The sequence below is a fragment of the Etheostoma spectabile genome, chromosome 18 (assembly GCF_008692095.1).
Source record: "Etheostoma spectabile isolate EspeVRDwgs_2016 chromosome 18, UIUC_Espe_1.0, whole genome shotgun sequence".
Lineage (NCBI taxonomy): Eukaryota > Metazoa > Chordata > Actinopteri > Perciformes > Percidae > Etheostoma > Etheostoma spectabile.
The window spans coordinates 23496622-23515530 of record NC_045750.1 but is presented as its reverse complement, the minus strand read 5'-3'; the positions used below and the strand labels follow the sequence as shown (position 1 = coordinate 23515530).

At 40.3% G+C, this 18909-nt stretch overlaps 2 protein-coding genes and 1 long non-coding RNA gene across 10 annotated transcripts in view; 1 reads left to right on the top strand and 2 right to left on the bottom strand.

The window, feature by feature from the left end:
- The first annotated feature begins 3631 nt into the window (after positions 1-3631).
- Positions 3632-9627, top strand: ccnk (cyclin K). Its single transcript, XM_032543393.1, has 11 exons — positions 3632-3831; positions 5053-5282; positions 5616-5697; positions 5805-5936; positions 6168-6273; positions 6365-6422; positions 6593-6762; positions 7193-7401; positions 7583-7613; positions 7938-8009; positions 8487-9627. The coding sequence occupies exons 1-11, from the start codon at positions 3823-3825 to the stop codon at positions 9014-9016; spliced, it is 1629 nt and encodes a 542-aa protein (XP_032399284.1). The 5' UTR covers positions 3632-3822; the 3' UTR covers positions 9017-9627.
- LOC116706516 (uncharacterized) lies at positions 6352-10779 on the bottom strand. The gene is made up of 2 exons (XR_004336261.1): positions 10513-10779; positions 6352-6793 (listed from the first exon to the last, which is right to left on the bottom strand). It is a non-coding gene; the product is annotated as an uncharacterized LOC116706516 (long non-coding RNA).
- Positions 10780-16552: 5773 nt separating this feature from the next.
- Positions 16553-18909, bottom strand: part of ccdc85cb (coiled-coil domain containing 85C, b) — a 52781-nt gene continuing 50424 nt past the window's right edge. For 4 of the 8 annotated variants that reach the window (XM_032543395.1, XM_032543396.1, XM_032543397.1 and 1 more), the window contains 3 exons: positions 18302-18394; positions 17779-17877; positions 16553-16951 (listed from right to left, as the gene is read on the bottom strand). In XM_032543395.1, the coding sequence (XP_032399286.1) occupies positions 16862-16951; positions 17779-17877; positions 18302-18394 (282 nt within the window). In that variant the 3' untranslated portion in view covers positions 16553-16861. The remainder of the gene's footprint in view (positions 16952-17778; positions 17878-18301; positions 18395-18909) is intronic. The other 4 variants (XM_032543400.1, XM_032543401.1, XM_032543402.1 and 1 more) reach the window with 1 other exon arrangement.

Genomic DNA, 18909 nt, shown 5'->3' with positions numbered 1-18909 from the left:
TGACTCCGTAGAGTGGGATGGGATTCAAGTTCATGTGCATCCGTGACGTTTCAGACACCACAGGCGCGTGAAGGCGGCGGACAACACAACGCGGACACTGGGGGCAACTAGCGGTGGCTCCACGGAGCTCAGCGCTGTGGGCTCCATAGAAAAAGAAATCATCACTCATTAGTCGTTGCTCGTTTCAAAGGCGCTGTCACACTCCCCTCTTGCATCCCTTATCTAATGGCTCTAATGGCATCTAATAGACCACGATGAAGAGTCGTATATTTTGTGCCTTTTCCCTGTATGTTTACATCAGTTTATCATTGTCAAAACTTATTTTTCCACTCATATAATGCCATCTAAAATACCAGAAGGAAACTGTTTCACAACAGCTGGAATATCAGGACCACCCAAACCTAATAGATCAGATTAAATAAACCACATCGGTCAATCTTGGTTCAAAAGGTCACCTTTAATTAAGATAATGAATATTTTTGGCACTCCATGCTGTGTAGATGATCTTATCACACTGCTGCACATGATCGATAAACATCTAAAACACCTATTTCCTCATATTGGATCAGAGACTGGGGGAAACAGCAGGCTGCATCTTTGTTGTTAGGGTAATTTAAACACGTTGTGAGGCAACAGTACCCTCTGTTGGCACAGTCAGGGCACATTACAAAACCTGTGCAGGGGGTGAAACATTAACACTGCTTTGTGCTACTTTATTCTTATTTTTAGAATGAAGCCTCCTTAATTTGCCGTTTTACAGTTCACAATGTGAGAGAGTCCTTGTATAGCAGATCAGGTTCACTCAGAGGCAATTAATGGCACTAATGGCCAATCATTCCGCACATAATTCACTGTGTGCATTTAGATCAGTGTATGCACAGATAAGTGCTTTGTACAGGCTACAGCTCAGCCGAGAACACATTCAAGGTTCCCCCTCCCCTACCTCACCACACAATTCAAACCTGCTCTGTGCTACAATTTGGTTAAAATACGTCGTTAGATAAAAGCATAAAGCCTAATAAGGCTATTTAAAGGTAACACTGTCCTCGTGGCTCGGCAGGGACTCGTGCGGCTATAGCAATGCATTTCAGAGTCGGCCATTAATAAAACATGGTGGGCAATTTTAAGAGCATTAGAAGTTTGATTGCTTCAGGGCAGGCCTAGGGGACTTTCAGGACAGTAATTATTTATATAAATGAAATGTCATCTCAGGTCTGGCTCAAGTATAGACCTAACCTCAGCAGACTCCACATGGAAACACTATAAGCACAACAACTATCTTTCACAGATAGGCCCAGCATGATGGCGAGCATATTTGCTTTGACTGGAGCATGTGAGTTCTGTGTGTGATTTGACATGAAATGTCTGCATTGGGCCAAGAGAGCAACAGCGGTCGCGAACACATTGGATGCTGAAGGAAAAACATTACCCTGAGTTCACACACTCTCTTGCTGTCCCTGCTGGCTGAAGGCAGTTTCTTGATCCTTACCCATGGGTTTCTCAATAATGCATCAATGTCTCCATTATAGCTTGTATCCGCTGGCTCAGGGCAAAGGCAGTTTAAGCTGGGGTGCACACATGGGCCGCTGTACCGCAAAACGCCTTGCTTGTGGACACAGGAAAGGTTTTAAGTCCAAAGTGTTGCCTCTAAGGAGACATGCGTCTTGTGTGGTAAGTGCCATCGTTGAATCGGAGATACCTGCACACACCGCAGGGCAAGACATGCCTACACAAGGGATGAGGACACGCTGAAATGAAAGTTTTGTCCAAGTAACAAGAGACATGTTGACATTTGAGGCCTTTTTTTTCCCAAAAGCATTCAGGCTTTAGGAGAATTCCAGATACTTACAGTTTAATTGAATCTATTCAGTGGGCAATAGTACACGCATCTTAGCTGGTCATAATTCTGGGTCACAACCTTCGTCACATCCTTTTATCTTCCATTTTTCATGCCTCTCCCATCCGTTCACTCTCTAAAGAATACCAAAATGGCATTAATATCTTAAACTACACCATCATGTATGAAGGGCAACAACATAAGGGTCTTTTAAAGAAGGAAAAAAAAGGTATTAAGTGTTGAGGTTAAGTAGCATTTTGATGTGTTTAACCACAACAGGACGGTCATAAACCATGAGAGGTCCGCTCCAGGACAGCTCATGGTAATATGAATATTGCTCAGGGATTTGCTTATAGTCAGTGCTTCATTATGCAATGTTTAATATTAATAAAGAAAGTACAAGGATATATTATTTATAAGCTGATTTATTGTGGTTGATGCGTGTGCGTGTGCTTTTGCATGTGCGTGTGTGTGGACTTGAGTGACAGATTGAGATGCTCCCTTGCTACGGGCAATACAACTACAAGGCTCTTACTTTTCTACAGGACCCATCCTGACAATTTCTCCCCCAGTTAAGAGGATTTGTCCGAGCATGGGTGAATACATAATGCATGCAGATTCCATTTTTTCTTATTCGGACGAAGTAAATGATTCAATGCTGGCTGTCCTCAGGAGTGAGGCTGGGAGGGGAACGGAGAGGGCACAAGATGTTACTTGTCGTCTGCTCTTACACTGGAAAATATGAGGCAAACAAAGGCGATGATAAGGGCTTGTTCGTGTCGAGAGAAGTGAGTGAAAGGGATCATATCATAAATTGCAATGTTTTTATAAGATTATTGCACTGTATTGCCACCTTGCTGTGCAAACAATGCAGGTTTTCTGCATTTCATAGCTACCAGCCTACATGCATATTAGGGATAACAATGCTTTTTGACTCGACATGTGGATAAAAGCCGTTCATTATTCCTGTTTTTTATCATCTCATGGTCACAGTAACTCATAGAACAATGTTTTGTGATATCAGTCAAATTCATCTGATTTTTGAAATGGCACAAACATGTATCTTATGATGTTAGGCCAAACCTATTTATTTGATTTATAAAGATTAAAACATATATACTTATAGTCTATAACCCTCAAAAGTATTATATAAGTATTCAAAAGCTCCAGAAACCTTTTTCCCTTTTAACAAAGAGTTTACATTACATGGTTTCTCAAATGATAGTCTAAACTAATCTCTAATCCCAGTCCATTTTATTTGAAATACGGATATGTTTCCGTATATTTAAGGTGAGATGTGTATGATTTTTATGGCTACCATTTGAGTGCAATGCAGCCCTGAGGCCTGAACACAGACCCACGTAGTCTTAGATGACATAGATAACATATTATCTTAAACTATTCATAGATTGTGTGCAAATGTTGTTGATGTTTTTGATTAGCACATTGAAGCCTTTTTCAGAAAAAATGCTTTTATAGTCATGGTAGGCCTACAGATTGTTTAATTGAGTCTTCTGGTCGAAAATGAAACCGCATGTGTCAAAAATCCAGTCCTGGCTGCCCAAGTCCAAGAGCAATTAATTATCCATTGTCTCCCTCTAGTGGATATTATTTGGATTAGCATACAGGTATTTTTTTAATACTACTTTATCTTGTAGCAGGAATAGTAATAAAGCGTTGAACAAATTCATTCAGCAAAGGAGAAGTAGACATGGATGTAGACTAACCAGAGACAGTAGTAGAAGTAGTAGTAGTAGTAGTAGTAGTAGTAGTAATAGTACAAGAGGAACACTCACTTGCTTTAACCATAGCACGTGGAGCAGATGTCCTACGTCATGACGTCTGCCAGTGACTAACGTACTCCATAATGGCGGTGGCCTTTACAATGGGGACCGTTGTGGATCACTAGTGAATCAATTTCTTGTGGATAACTGCCGGTTATTCACATATCTGTCTGTTTTTGCGTAATTTACTCCGACGGCTACATGTTAAAGGTAAGAGTCGTGTTTCATCTTAAACAGAAGGACGATAATCGAGCTGAATTCTGGACTGGACGCAGTAGCTAGTGCTCCTAGCATTAGTTAGCGGTGTTCAGACCTCGAGCAAAGCAAGTTTGCTAGCCTAGGCTGCTAGCGAAGAGTAATACGACTTGGTCGGCCTAACGCTAGCTGTCAGCTGTCTTTATTTCAGAATTTAGTTAGTTTAGATTACCGTGTCGCTTTATTTAACTGACCTTATTGTCGTATCTTTTGGCCTAGCTTTACACAATCGATTTAAGCCCACGCATAGGTGGTTATTGGCAACGTTAGCTAGCTAAGCCAATATTTAGTTGTCGGTAGCTCGATATTATTGAGTGCTAGCAAGCAGCTTCGTTATGCTAATTCGGGGAAATTCTTCGTTGTTTTTGAAATGCATATTAATATATTAGCTAGCTATGTCAGATACTTAATGTTTTATGTATGGGTATCGAGAGCCTTAGTTTATGAATGAATGGGTGCCATGCTAAACATTATCGTTACGTTTCCCGTAGAAAGTCTTATCTTTCTGCTTTTCTAACTTCAGGACTTTAAAATTGTTAGCAGCTAGCTAGCTAGCTAGCTTAGTAACGTTAACCTCAATAATTATACTCCCAGCTGTATATATCTAGATATTTATATTTTTCAGTTTTTTTTTAGACTTGGTATATTGAATATTTATCACTATACAGGCTCTGCACACCAATATATGCATTTATTAATTTCCATGTATATAGCTAATATCTCGACTTTTCTACGGTGTTTTTAATTGTCTCTGTGCTGTATTTTTTTCTAAGCTGTTAAGTACTACAGTGTACTGTGGAATGACAAAGACATTTTGAATCTTAAATCTTTTTTGGAAACCTGTGAAAAAACTGATAAAGATTTAAAAACCTGTACTTTTAATTAACAGCGTGTGCATACAGTGGAAGTTAATTAAATATCCATATTTAAAATGGTGCAGTCAGAACAGATACTAAGGTGCATTAAAACAGATGTACATGAGAAAAAACTACACAATCCCCATTCTTTGGCAATACATTGTGAAAGAGATACTGAACTTTGCTTGTTTTTGTCTGACAGTCTGCGAAATACACCTACACTGCTTATATTGAGCAAAGTTGCTAGTCTTGTCTTTTGCACAAATGGTTTTTAAATGTTAATAACTGCCATCTTGTTTCATGCATTGTAACCTGGCAGTCCAGTGCAGCGGGTCCATCCACCGTTGCCTCTCCTCAGCCAATGAAGGAATTCAAGGAGAACTTTTCAGGCCAGCTAATTCTGGACCACATCAAGCCATGCTGGTACTGGGACAAGAAGGATTTAGCCCACACCCCCTCTCAGTCTGAAGGCCTGGACCCTGGCACGGAGGCCCGCTATCGGAGAGAAGGAGCCCGCTTCATTTTTGACGTGGGGACCAAACTTGGCCTGTATCCTTGATTTAATGTGAACACTGAAAAACCAATGTATATCTATCTTAAACAATAACCTAATGACCCTTGTTTCAGTTAGTCCCTAATGAAATAAATGGTTTTGAATAAAGTCCTGCTAAGCTGTGGCTTTTTCCTCTTCACTTTTACAGGAGTTGTATTAACATTTAGTTGTAAAGACATTCTGGAAGCAACAGTGAGTTATTGTATATTCAGATTTTAACGGCAGTCAGAGGGGAAACCCTCTTTTGTCAGAATTGATTTTACATAGCTGCTCATGGACTTGCAAGTAACTGTCATTGGTTTCTGTAATATATCCTTTACTGTTATCAGACACTATGACACGCTGGCAACTGGCATCATATACTTCCACCGCTTCTACATGTTTCATTCCTTTAAGCAGTTCCCCAGATATGTAAGTTCAGTGAATGGTTACCCTTAGTGTTTCCTTTCCCTTTAAGTGGACTAAATGTAGTGTGTGTGTGTGTGTGTGTGTGTGTGTGTGTGTGTGTGTTTTAACAGGTGACCGGTGCTTGCTGTCTTTTCCTGGCAGGCAAAGTGGAGGAAACCCCCAAAAAGTGTAAAGACATCATCAAAACAGCCCGAAGCCTACTGAATGATGTGCAGTTTGCCCAGTTTGGAGATGATCCGAAGGTGCAGTTCAAAAAGGCCGGAGTACAGAGCCTCAGAAATGTCAATTTATTATGACAGAATTCAGTGATGCACCTTTTTTAGTATGGTAGACGTGCTGTAAATGCTCCAGATGTGTGTAAAAGGATGGACTTTTGGTGCCCGGGGTAGCGAGTTAGCCTTTAGTCACCCGGCTTTTGCCTTTAGTGATTCTCACCAACAGGGTTAGTTAACGTTCTGTGTTTGATTCGACAGGAAGAGGTGATGGTGTTGGAGAGGATTTTACTCCAGACTATCAAGTTTGACCTGCAGGTGGAGCACCCTTACATGTTCCTGCTGCGCTATGTCAAGCAACTCAAAGGTGAGACGGGAAAAGTGTGATCCACAGAGGGTGACGCGTTTTGGCTATAGATATTTGGAAAGCTTATAGATCTTTTTATTCTCTTTTAAAGGGGAAAAGAATAAAGTGTGCAAGGTGCTACAGATGGCGTGGACCTTTGTCAATGACAGGTGAGCATGTGGCATGTAAACTGTCTTCATATCACAGATGACTTCCTCTGTAGTGCAGTGTGTCGTGCATAGGACGCGCTGACTCCCTTCCAGCCGCGGCCTTTTGTTTCTTTGTACTTGTTTGTACCCTTTGTTCTTCTCTGTAACCATGTTGCCTGTGTCCCCGGCAGCCTGTGCACCATGCTGTCTCTGCAGTGGGAGCCAGAGATTATTGCGGTAGCCGTCATGTACCTGGCCGGCCGCCTCTGTAAGTTTGACATCCAGGAGTGGACCGCCAAGCAGTCGTCCCGCCGCTGGTGGGAGCAGTTTGTCCAGGACGTCCCAGTTGAGCTGCTTGAAGGTACACTAAGCCTCCACGCCTCCAGGCTCTCCTAGGGAAATTAGAGTAATCTTAGTGCTGTGCAGTTAATCAAAATGTTAATGATCATATTGAACACAATAACAGAATAAATGAGAAAATTGATGATCACATTACGTTTTGCAAGTAAACTTACTTTTTCAAAAAAAGGATTAAATGGGAAAAGTAGTAATGGAAATGTCTCAGCTCTGTGTTTTCACTGGGATGTGTTCAACCTTTTCACTGTTTTTGAGGGTCAATAAATGCAACACCTTTCCAAAAGTCAGCGAGTAATCGTGTTAAGTAATGTCGTGTCAATATTGACCAAAACAATCATGATTATATAAATATATTTATTCTTCTCCATGATTGAGCAGCCCTATTTCCTTTCCTTTCAGACTAGTCTTAATAAAAAATTGTCTTTGTCTTCCAGACATTTGCCACCAGATCCTGGATCTGTACTCCCAGGGTAACAAGCCCATCCCTCAGCAGATACAGGAGAAGGAGAGGGCCGCTGCTCCGCAGGTCCCCGTTCCTCCAGCCCCAATGGGACTACCGCCAGCCCCCAACCCTCCTCCCCCACCACCAAAGAAGACTTCCCCTCAGGGAAGCAGCCCTGCACGCCAGCTCAAACGCTCACATGTGAGGATATGCTTGAGTGGCATTGTCTGTGGTGTAAAACCAGTGTGTCCCCCGAGTTAGATTTCCATATTTGTTTATTTTTACTTTATCTTTACCTTGATTCATAGATCAACACTCAACACAACCTACCGTAAAGTGGGAACTGAGCATTCATGTTTTTATGTATATTTTTTTTCTTCAGACATCCCCAAAAGATGAACCAAAGGCTCCAGGTAAGACTTTGGTCAAACCTCATGCAGGCAAAATTCTGCTCATTTAAATATCTCGTAGATGTTATTTAAATATCTTTTATTAATACACTAAAATACCTCCAGGAAACCTTTGCCAATTACCATGACGCCAATTTAGATTAAAGTCTTGGCAAGATTACAGACGTATACTGTAGACTCCAAGTAGCTGGGGTTAGTGTTTTCCTGGCAGGTTTGGAGGATTTGATGAATATTCAAGCCTACAGCGAAGTTCACTAATTCATTCGCAGAATTAAAAAAAAAAAAAGCTTTTCGCATTGTCATTGACTGGTTCGTTTTAATTCACAGAACAAGTTGGATCAAAGATTCCTAGACTGGAGAGCCCCATGCCCCCTCTGCCTACATCGCAGCCGCCCCCAGGTAAGAGGGACAGTTCACCTGCTTTCTTCCAGGAAGCTGGAGTGTTTTAGAGTATAGGTACGTGCTGGCATCCTCAACACCCCGCTGTGTGTTTGCGTGTGCCATCAGATAGGCCCATAATGAGCAGCCAGGACCCCCTGCCTGAGACCCGAGCTTAGAAAGCAACTTAGTCTTTAGTCCTCGGTCTGCTTACTTAACCAGCAACTCGTCTGGACGTTATGTTTCCCGACACGATACTCCTAACCTCTCCCAGACCAATCTGATTAGTTCCTGAGCCCGATAATGAGACCTCCTATGTGGCTGAAGCCTGGCAGTCTAGGTCTGACTGTGTGCTCAGTCTGGGAATGGAGAGGTTATTAGATGTCACGGGGGGGGATGCGGAACGAGTATCCTCGAGGTTTTCATTTTACAGGAAAGGTGCCAACTTTTTTTTTTAACAAGTTTGTTTTGTCTTTGTCATTTCCTGTCGCTCACTAGAGCGCAAGGCCCCAGCTCCAGCCCCTCCCACGGAAGCCGAACCAATACCGGAAGCGGCTCCTCCTCCACCGCATGCTCCGCCGCCACATCAGCCCCCGCCTCTGCCCCATCGCCCTCCTCCGCCGCCGCCCTCCAACTACATCATGTCCACCACCAGCTCCTACATGTCCGGAGAAGGCTACCAGAGCCTGCAGTCGATGATGAAGACTGAGGGTCCCTCCTACGCCCCGATGCCGCCCAGCTACGCACCCCCAATACCGCCATATCACCCCCACGTCTACCCGCCGCCTGCAGCACCACCTCCAGGCCCGCCTCCTTCCAGCTACCCGCCCCCAAACTTGCCGCCAACGTATCCGCCACCGGGCTACAACAGCTACCCTCCGCCTCGCATGCCACCGGGCCACGTACCCCCTCCAGTTATAGGTCTGCCTGCTGGGTATCCCCCGCCCCCAGTGCCCCCAGGACAGTCACAGGTGCCCCTGCCCCCTCCGCCCGGCATGCCTATGAATCACGGTGGGTGGATGAGATGAGATGAGAGTGAAACAGTCCATGAAGTGAGTCCGTGCAGAGCCCCAGGAACTTGTTAATGAGGATGTACAGACGGAGAGCTTGTTCACCTCCAGTAGGACTTTTGTTGATGAGGTTCTTAATGAAGGCTTAACAACAGACTTGAAAATGAAAACGTGAGTTGTGGACAGTATTATGAGAACCTGAACTGGCCCTGAAAGACTGCGGTCTCAGTGGCTTGTACAGGAGGGTACTTCTAGTTCCAGGCTCTTGTAACAAACACTGTCCACTTGTTAAGTGTACCAGGAAATACTAGCACCCTGAAACTAGTTGTCACACATGCTCATTCATTTGTTATGGGCTGATGAATTGTTCTGTGTTTTTTACTTTACTTTTTTGAATAGAACATAGATTGACTAGTCTTTCTTTTTGTTCTCTCCCACTTTTTTTTTTCTTCTAAATTTCCAGGCATACCAGTGTCCTTTGCCCTGCGGTCTTGTTTTTCTTTTAGACATTCCCACTGTTTAGCTGAGAAAAAAAACGCATAATGAAATCTTGATGGTTGTACCTGCAGTAGTAAAATTAAAAGGACTATCACACTTGATACGTGTTATTAAATAGTTCTTTCAAACGTGCTGTATATCCTTTTGTCATTTCTGTTTTGTAAAACTACAGGTCAGGTTGCAACATTATTTTACTGCGCTGTCCTACGTCCTCCCTGTTTTGTGTGACTGTGCACAGCAGACAGTATGTCCATGCAACAGAAACCCTGTCAGACGGACCATGTCTAACACTGGACAGACTAAGGTATATTTGTACATATTTCTTTTCATTTAGGCATATTGTTTAGAAAGTTTCAATCCACGTGCCTTTGTCCGGCTTCTCTGTTCCTTATCCTGCACGCAGCTCTGGTTTGGTGTCCGAGTGGCGTTTATGACAAAGACCTGCTTTTCCTACTTTGAACGGAGTAGTGTTTTCAATCTGTAAAACTCCTGTGTTGTCCTCTCTGGTCAAACACTTTTTTTCAAACACTTTTTTTCAGACTTTTTTTAGTTTTAAATAACACCACCTTACTACCACTAGTTTTACACTACTCTTTGAAATTCATGATCAATAACCCTCATTTACATAGAATTATACATAAGTTAAAAAAGAAATTATGAATTATTTGGACTAATAGTTAAGATCAGAGGAATGTACAGATGAGTTTAGTCAGGAATGAAAGTGATCAATTGTATTTGCAAAGAGCGTTGTAAGGAATCCAATCCATTTTTTGTTGTAATTTGGTTAAGTCAGATTTCAGATATAGATATTTTTTAAAGCGGTCAAATTTGACCTGAGGACACCAGGAGGGATAAGGTGAAATACTGTAGATCTCTAAGGGCCTGTCCCATTTCTCCCCCCTTAAAACTCCCACTTGGTTTTGAGTGGCCTTGACGAGGGGAGTGGAGGTGAAGCTCTTTCCCTACTATATGCAAATTAGCATATCAAACATGCTCAACCACCAAAATATACTTACAATTCAGTTGTTCCTTTCCAGCTGTGTCTGCCATCTTGGTTGAAAAATGTGTCCGGCTCCCGGAGTTTGCAAAGTATCCTGGATAATTTCATCTCTCACTTCATTTTAAGCCTGCATCAGACCTCACTATGTTTTGAGGGTTGATTAATATAAAAAAATAAATAAATAGCACTCCCCCTCGCTCCTTTAAATATTGGGACACCCTAACCCAACACGAGAGTGTGAAAAAATGAGGAGTAGTGGAAAGGGGGGGTATTTACTTTGATCCGTACTAAGCTTTTTCAATTATCGATTATATATCTATATATATATATATATATATATATATATATATATATATATATATATTATATATATATACACACACACAAAATTCTGGGAATTTTCGATGTTATAAACTTTCCATGGGAATATCTGTACATTGAGCTTTTCCACACACAAAGATTATACACACCACACAAGCGCTATACATATACACATAACACATAATACAATATACAATACATACATACATATACACATAATACATACATACATCTTACCACATACATACATAAACATATACACATACATACATACATATACACAACATATACATACTCATCATATATTATACATATCTATATACACACTATATATACATTATACATACATAATATCATACACACATATATATACATCATACATATATATATAACAATATATATACATATAAATTACATATAATACATATATTAGACTTAGACTTAGACTTAGACTTAGACTTCTCTTTATTGATCCTTTTGGGATGACTCCCGCAGGAAATTGAAAATTCCAGCCCAGTTTTAGCAAGAAAAAAACAAATTAAAACATACATACACCTACATACACACAACACACAAATACATACACACACAACATATAACCATACACACCACACACACATATACCTATACATACACACAAACATATACATATAACATACACACATACATATATAATACATACACATATTATATATATATATATACATACACATATATATATATATACAATACACATATATAATATACATACATAATATATATATACATAATATATATTCTATATAACTAATATATTATATATATACATACACATATATATATAATATACATACATATATATATATATATACATACACATATTATATATATATATATAAATCATATATATATATATATACATACACATATATATATAATTATACATACATATATATATATATCATATATACATACATATATATATATATATACAAAATATATATATAATACATACACATATACTACACTATACATACACTATATATATATACTATACATACACATATATATATATATATACATACACATATATATATATACATACACAATATTATATACATACACATATATATATATACCTACACATATATATATATACATACACATACATATAATACATATTATACATACACAAATATATATATATATACATACCATATATAATATACATAAACATATATATATATATACATAACATTATATATATAATACACATATCTATAAACATAAAAATAATATATTATACATACACATATAATATATACATACACATAATATATATATACATACACAATATATATACATAATATACACACACACATATATATACATATATACACCACATATATTACATATATACACACACACTAATATACATATTACACACACACTATATATACATATATACACACACACATATATATACATTATACACACACACACATATATAATATATACACATACACATATATACTAATATACACACACACATATATATAAATATATACATACACATATATATATATATATACATAAAACATATATATATATATATACATACACATATATATATATATATACATACACATATATATAATATAAATCCACATATATATATATATAAATACCCTATATATATATATATACATACACATATATTATATACATACACATATATATACATACACAAATATATACATACATATATAATACATACATTCTAATATATATATATATAATACTATAAATACATACACATATATATAATAAACATATATAATATACACACATAATATATACACACATATATTACAACAATATTATAATTATATATAATACATACACACATATTATATACATAAAACAATAACATATATATAACATATACATCCATATACAAACCTATATACATATACATACATATACATACAAGATATATATACATATATACATACATACATATAAATTATATCACAATACCCATATATATACATTTTTTAAATCTATTTAACTGATAACATTTATCATAAATGTTTCAACCATTTATTTGACTTTTGTAACAAGTTTAACTTTTCTGCCTACTATTTTCATGCACTATTAATTGCTGTTGTGGTTACAAGCTATTTTATAGTCTATATAGTTCTGACTTAGGTTGATGGGTTATTGTAAATCAGGGGTCTCAAACTCAATTTATTGGGGGCCGCTGGAAGTAGAGTCTGGGTTTAGCTGGGCCGCATCAAGATTTCAAAAAAAACCTCTATTTCCTCAAAAAAGGGCGCGGGACTGCGGGCTTTAAACCCCTAGATCTGATATGGTTGGTGCATTTCACAACAACAGAATCACAATGTCAAACCTCAGGCATTTGCACAAAGGGCACTTAGCTAGCTTGACAACGGTTACACGCTGTCACGAGACTACGGTAGCCCATAAGTGACATGCACAATGACAAAAGTTCAGAACGCGCGGCGGCGCACTAACACTAACTTTGATGTCAAGTAGTGGGGCCACAAAATATTCATCCCGCGGGCCGCAATTGGCCCCCGGGCCGCGAGTTTGAGACCCATGTTGTAAATGTACTTACGATTACTCCACTGTGAAATACTATTTGGCTTTATTTCCTCCTTCATTGAAATGGAAATCCTTATTTTTCTAATCCAACCACAATTCTGTTTTTTGGTTGAGTTAGGTTTGTTATTGTAGCTTTTAAAGTACTTCCGGTAATAAACAGACTGTAGGTCAGGAACATAGATGTTGGGAATCACTCATGTACATAACTTCTGCAGTTTTACTTCCAGTACTGTACCAACAGAGGGCAGTCTAAGTCATCTGTGGAGAAAACTACATGCTGCAAAAAGAGTTCCAAAACTTCACAGTATCATTACCAACTTTGTTTTATTTTCTCCCAAAGATTTCTAAAAGTGGCCTAAATATTCCATGTTTTCTTCTCACCTGCCAAATATTCATCTTAACAAGGAAATCCATGAAGAAGAACTTACAGCCATGCTAGTTAGTACAGGAATTGACATTTACACTGTAGATTCTAGGATTCTGTACTGTGGTTTTAGCATTTAGGCACAACAAAAGATACGCTACAGCTGTTTTAAAAAAGAAAAAAAAAGAAGAAAAAAAAAACAGTTGGGTTCCAAATCAAAACACCGTGCAGAAATCAATGTGACACATTTAAAATCAAATGCCATTTATAAAGTATTAAAAATTGCATCATGGCTTCAAATCAGTTCCTAGAAAAAAGGACACTTGAAAATAACCATACTTTGATTTCTTTGTGACCCCGTTGTTTGAGAGAACCGAGGCGCAGAAATGTTCTAATTTGGAACAAATAACAGTAGAGAGCCTGAGCTAAACGTATCCCTCAAATAACTTTGAGTACAAAGAATACATTTAAAACATGACTGTTCAGTTACTGATAGCGCTCCCGTCCCGATCGGACACCTGGCAATAAATACTCAAACAGTGTTTGCTCATTAAGAAATACTCATTTTTAAATGTTAGTGTTTCCAGGAGACATCTAAGGGAAGACTTAACTCGTATTCTAAGAAGAAAAAAAGAAACATGCGCTGCATAAACACACCTGCTGAACCCACAGAGAGTTATGAAATCGTCTCCATTTAATACTGATGCCTCTATACATACATGAGCAAACAGGAGACTGAAGATTGGCTATTTCTATATAACGTATTGGCTCAAATATATATATATATATATATATATATATATATATTAAAAAACAAAATTCACCCTGGCTATACACACAGTGGTGCTCATAGGTTTACATCCCCATGCTTAAGTTGACTAAAAAGAAGAATAAAAAAAAATCATCTTTTGGAAATTTTTCTTAATGCCTTAATTAAAAAATGAGGTGAAATCAAATCTTTTAAAAGGACACCATTTTTCTTTGAGAATGAATAATGTATTGTAAATAAATAAATGTTCTTCCTTTAATATACAGGGGGCATAAATGTACACCCCCCTATGTTAAATTCCCATAGAGACAGGCACATTTTTATTATTAAAGGCCAGTTATTTCATGGATCGGGATACTATGCATCCTCATAAAGTTCCCTTGGTCTTTGGAATTAAAACCCCCCCCCCCCCCATACATAGAGATTGGCATGGGATACTTTCCATAAAATCATTTTTTCAACATATCATCATCATTTCAATATGCATTCCCAACAGCAGGTGCCGCCAAAAGACGAGCCACGGTCTGGATAGCCTTACTGGAGTTAAAAAAAATACTACAGTTTATTTTAATTTTTATGGTAAGTACGGTAAATACCATAACTTAATTTACAAATTACACTTCATTTAATTATGACATCCTAATCTAACATATATTGAACAATTGTATTTAAAAGATGTTAAAAACTACAGCCTACCCAAGTTCACCCATTGTGTTTTTTTTTTTTAATCATTTTCAAATAAAATTAATTATTAGACAGGGTCGTCTTATACTCAGGGTCGTCTTATATTTGAGCCAATACGGGAGTTATTCTTAAGGCCTGTCCCTGGGTCCGATTCTCTGCCAAATTAGACTAAATGTATGGCATGCAGACCGGAAGAGCATGGTAAAGTAACCTTTTTTTTTCCATCTACTGAGATATAAAATGATAAGCAAGAATTCAGGAGCAATCCCGGACCGCCATCCAAACTGAACTCAGGGTTCGGTATTTGGCCTTCTAAAGGTTCAACGGGACAGGTTTGGACGGATTCAGCAAACGCCTTCAGCAGTCTTCAACCGAGTTGTAACCAGGGTTCAATAGAGGAAAAGAGGATTCCCAGGCAGATGCTACAGCTTCAAGAGAACCACTCAGTCTCCTTCCACACACACACACACACACACGCGCCAACACACACACACACACACACACACACACACACACACGCAGTCACAGATGGGCAAAGGTAAAGCTGTAGCCCTCCCAACCTGAGAAACTGATTGTCGAGCATGCACACAGCATACAGTTTTACTTAATTTCACAAAGTGAGAAAATGATCTAGCCATTAGCCCCTGGAGATGTCTGATTCAGAATGGCCTTGATATATTTTCAGAGGTTACAGAGAGAAGGAATAATAGCAATTATTCTGGAAAAGAAAAAAGAAAAAGAAAACCCTGTTTAAGGACCGGTCGTGTGCTTTTCAAACTAAATAATTGATCACATGGCCACGCTAGAATACAAAATAGATAAAAGTAAAATCAACAATAATAATGAAGTAGTGCTATGGTTTTATACAGAATATACACAATTTAACAGAGATCTCTAGACTTCGTTATCCTTAGACTTGATGAGCGAAAGGCGCTAGGTCACAGTGGGTTTCACATTAGTTAACACTTTAGAATGCTAATGCTAGTTATACTCGTTGACCACTAGGGGGGGGGGCGATACATGTGACAGGAGCTAGGGTCTCTACAGGATCATCTGGAGATACCGCCGTTAGTGTTGCCTTCACATCCCAGCGACACGCGAGGAGATTTCTGCCCTGGTCTGTGCTTGAAACCGTGTCATCTCGTTAGCCTAATGTAGCACAGCTATGCTCTAAAGGACTAAAGGGGGGGGGGGGGGGTGGGCGGGTGGGGGTGGGGGGGGGTGGGGGGGGGGGGGTGGGGGTGGGGTTTGGTGGTGGGGGGGGGGGAGGGGGGGGGTGGGGGGGGGGGGGGGGGGTGTTTTAAAAGCCTTATACAGAGAGATTCATTGTGTAGCTGAAAGCCTCCACATCCACGAAGAAAAGTGGCGAATCAGTGAAACTAGCTGCCAGTTGGTAACGCTTCATAAGCTCTAAAAGAGATAAAAACATGTGAATAACAGAACTAACAGGTCCGCTTGGTAGCTATCAGCCAGTCTCAAGAGAGTGGTTATTGACGGAATGCTTAGTGCTGTAGGCAGTGGGGAGCATGGCATGATGGGTTGTGTAGGCGCAGGTAGTAAGAGGTGTTTTCAGGTGAGTGGAGGTACTGTAAATCCTGATCTCTTGCTCTGGTTGCCATGCTACAGCGGCCCTTTGAACTGGTTCCCAGAGAGGTGCTGTCTGACGGACAGCTTTGATCCCGCTGCGTCGCCCAGCTTTCTCCACACCACCTGCAAACCGACGCAGAGAGACAAGTTAGAGAGGGGAAGAGGACATACAGAGACAAGAGACTGAAAGGGTAAGGCTAGGCAGCGGGGGAGAGAAAAAAAAAAAGAAGAAAAAAAAAGACTTTCTTCTTCAAGAGTCAAAAAAAACTTCAAATGCTCACAGTTTGACTTTGAGCACACACACACACTCACTATCTCTGGATCTGTGCTCTGTGGAGGGAGAGGTGGCCCCCGGGGGACCCTGGTGATATTACAGAGGTACTATTGTAGTGCTCCCCAGATTCCTGGCCTGTCACATACCTCTGCAGGGCCCAGATAGCCCCGCCGCTCTCCTTTTCTCTCTAATCAGCGGACCTTTTATCCGGGGCCTTTCAGCGCCGGCAGAGAAAGATGGAGAAAGACGAGGGGGGAGGGGGGAGGAGAGGAAGAATGGAGGGGTGAGGCTGAGGCGCGCGGGGTTGTTCTTTTCCCTGCCGCTCCGGTTTAATTGCTCTGACAGCTCAGCTCCAAGCCTCTTCTTCAGGCTTCCAGTTAAGAGCTGGCTTCGAGGCAGGGGCAGGGAGTGGGAGAGAGGGAGGAGACAGATAGATAGGAGAGATAGAAAGCAGGTGTGGGGGGGGGGGCGCTGTGCCCGGGACACTGCTCCAAGTGTCATTCCATAACAAAGGTCTAGATGAGGCATCCTCATTAGTGGAAGCAGCTCAAAAACTGACCCGATGTGCACGCAGTGGGAGAACTAAAATAACCGGCCAACGGACAGACAGGACCAACAGGACCATCGTGGACGCAAGAGAAGAAGAAGAAGTGTCAGGGACGAGCGTCGCACTCACGTTGCACATCTCTCGCACGATGGCCTTCTCCTTCTCACTGAGGTCGTCCTCGTAGTCCTCAGGAACCTGCTTGTCCAAGTTCTCGTGGACCTCCAGCACCTGATGACAAATGCCATTTTATTAATGTTATATTTTGTTACATCAGTTTATTTCACTTACAAATGCACTTGAACTTATCATTTATCATGTTTAAACTGTTTTATACTTGAGTCAGAATGTTGTTACCATCACAAATGGATTTATTTGGAACAGAAAGGGCTCAATTAGGGCTTTCCAACTTAATATTAAACCAATAAATGTTTTAAGCCCTGGTTCCAGACCTCTGAATCTGGACCCCCCAGACCAATCAGCAGTAATAAAAACGGGAGTGTCACCTTCCTACACAGTTGCAGCCATAAGTGGGCCTGAAGTCAACAGTGCCAAACAGTTTGAGTGAAAGAAGAAGCAAAGTCAGATTTCAACTGAAAAATAACAGTCCCCCCCTCCCCCCCCCCCCATCTAAATGACACCGTGAATGTAGTACCTTCATGGCGTGCACCACGGCCTCAGGCTTCTGGACGCAGGACAGGTAGCCTGTGGCAGGAGAGGACTCGCTGGTCGGGAGCCGGCCAGTACCCTGGGGACCCGGGGGGGGGGGGAAACATTTGTTTTTGCTTTTTTACAGTTTTGTGTCATTCCTCCCACAGTAGTCAGTGCAAGACGATGAGAGAGAAGGGGTGGGGGGGGGACTGCGACAAAGGTTAACAGGCAGGTCCGTGCAAATCCACAACATCTGGTCGACATGTCAAACCCGTGTCCCGTCACATCTGCGGTCTATCGGGGTTTAACCCAGGACTCCAACGAGAAGAAGAACTCACTTAGCTCTTCATTTAATCCATCCAAGATACAACTCAATAAGCGTTAATAAGCCACTCTTTCCTTCTCAGTGGGTGTTCGGTTCTGACTCAACACGAGCGATATCTTGTACTGTGAGCACGACAAATGCCATCCCTTTCATCCCAACTCAAGTCACCTCTCCTCCCGCGTGTCTCTTTTTTGCATTCACCGCGTATTCCACTCGCAGCCAGGTCTGCTACCTGCACAGTGTGATTTAACCTGGTGCGACGGGAGCAGCCAGCCAGGAAGAGGGAC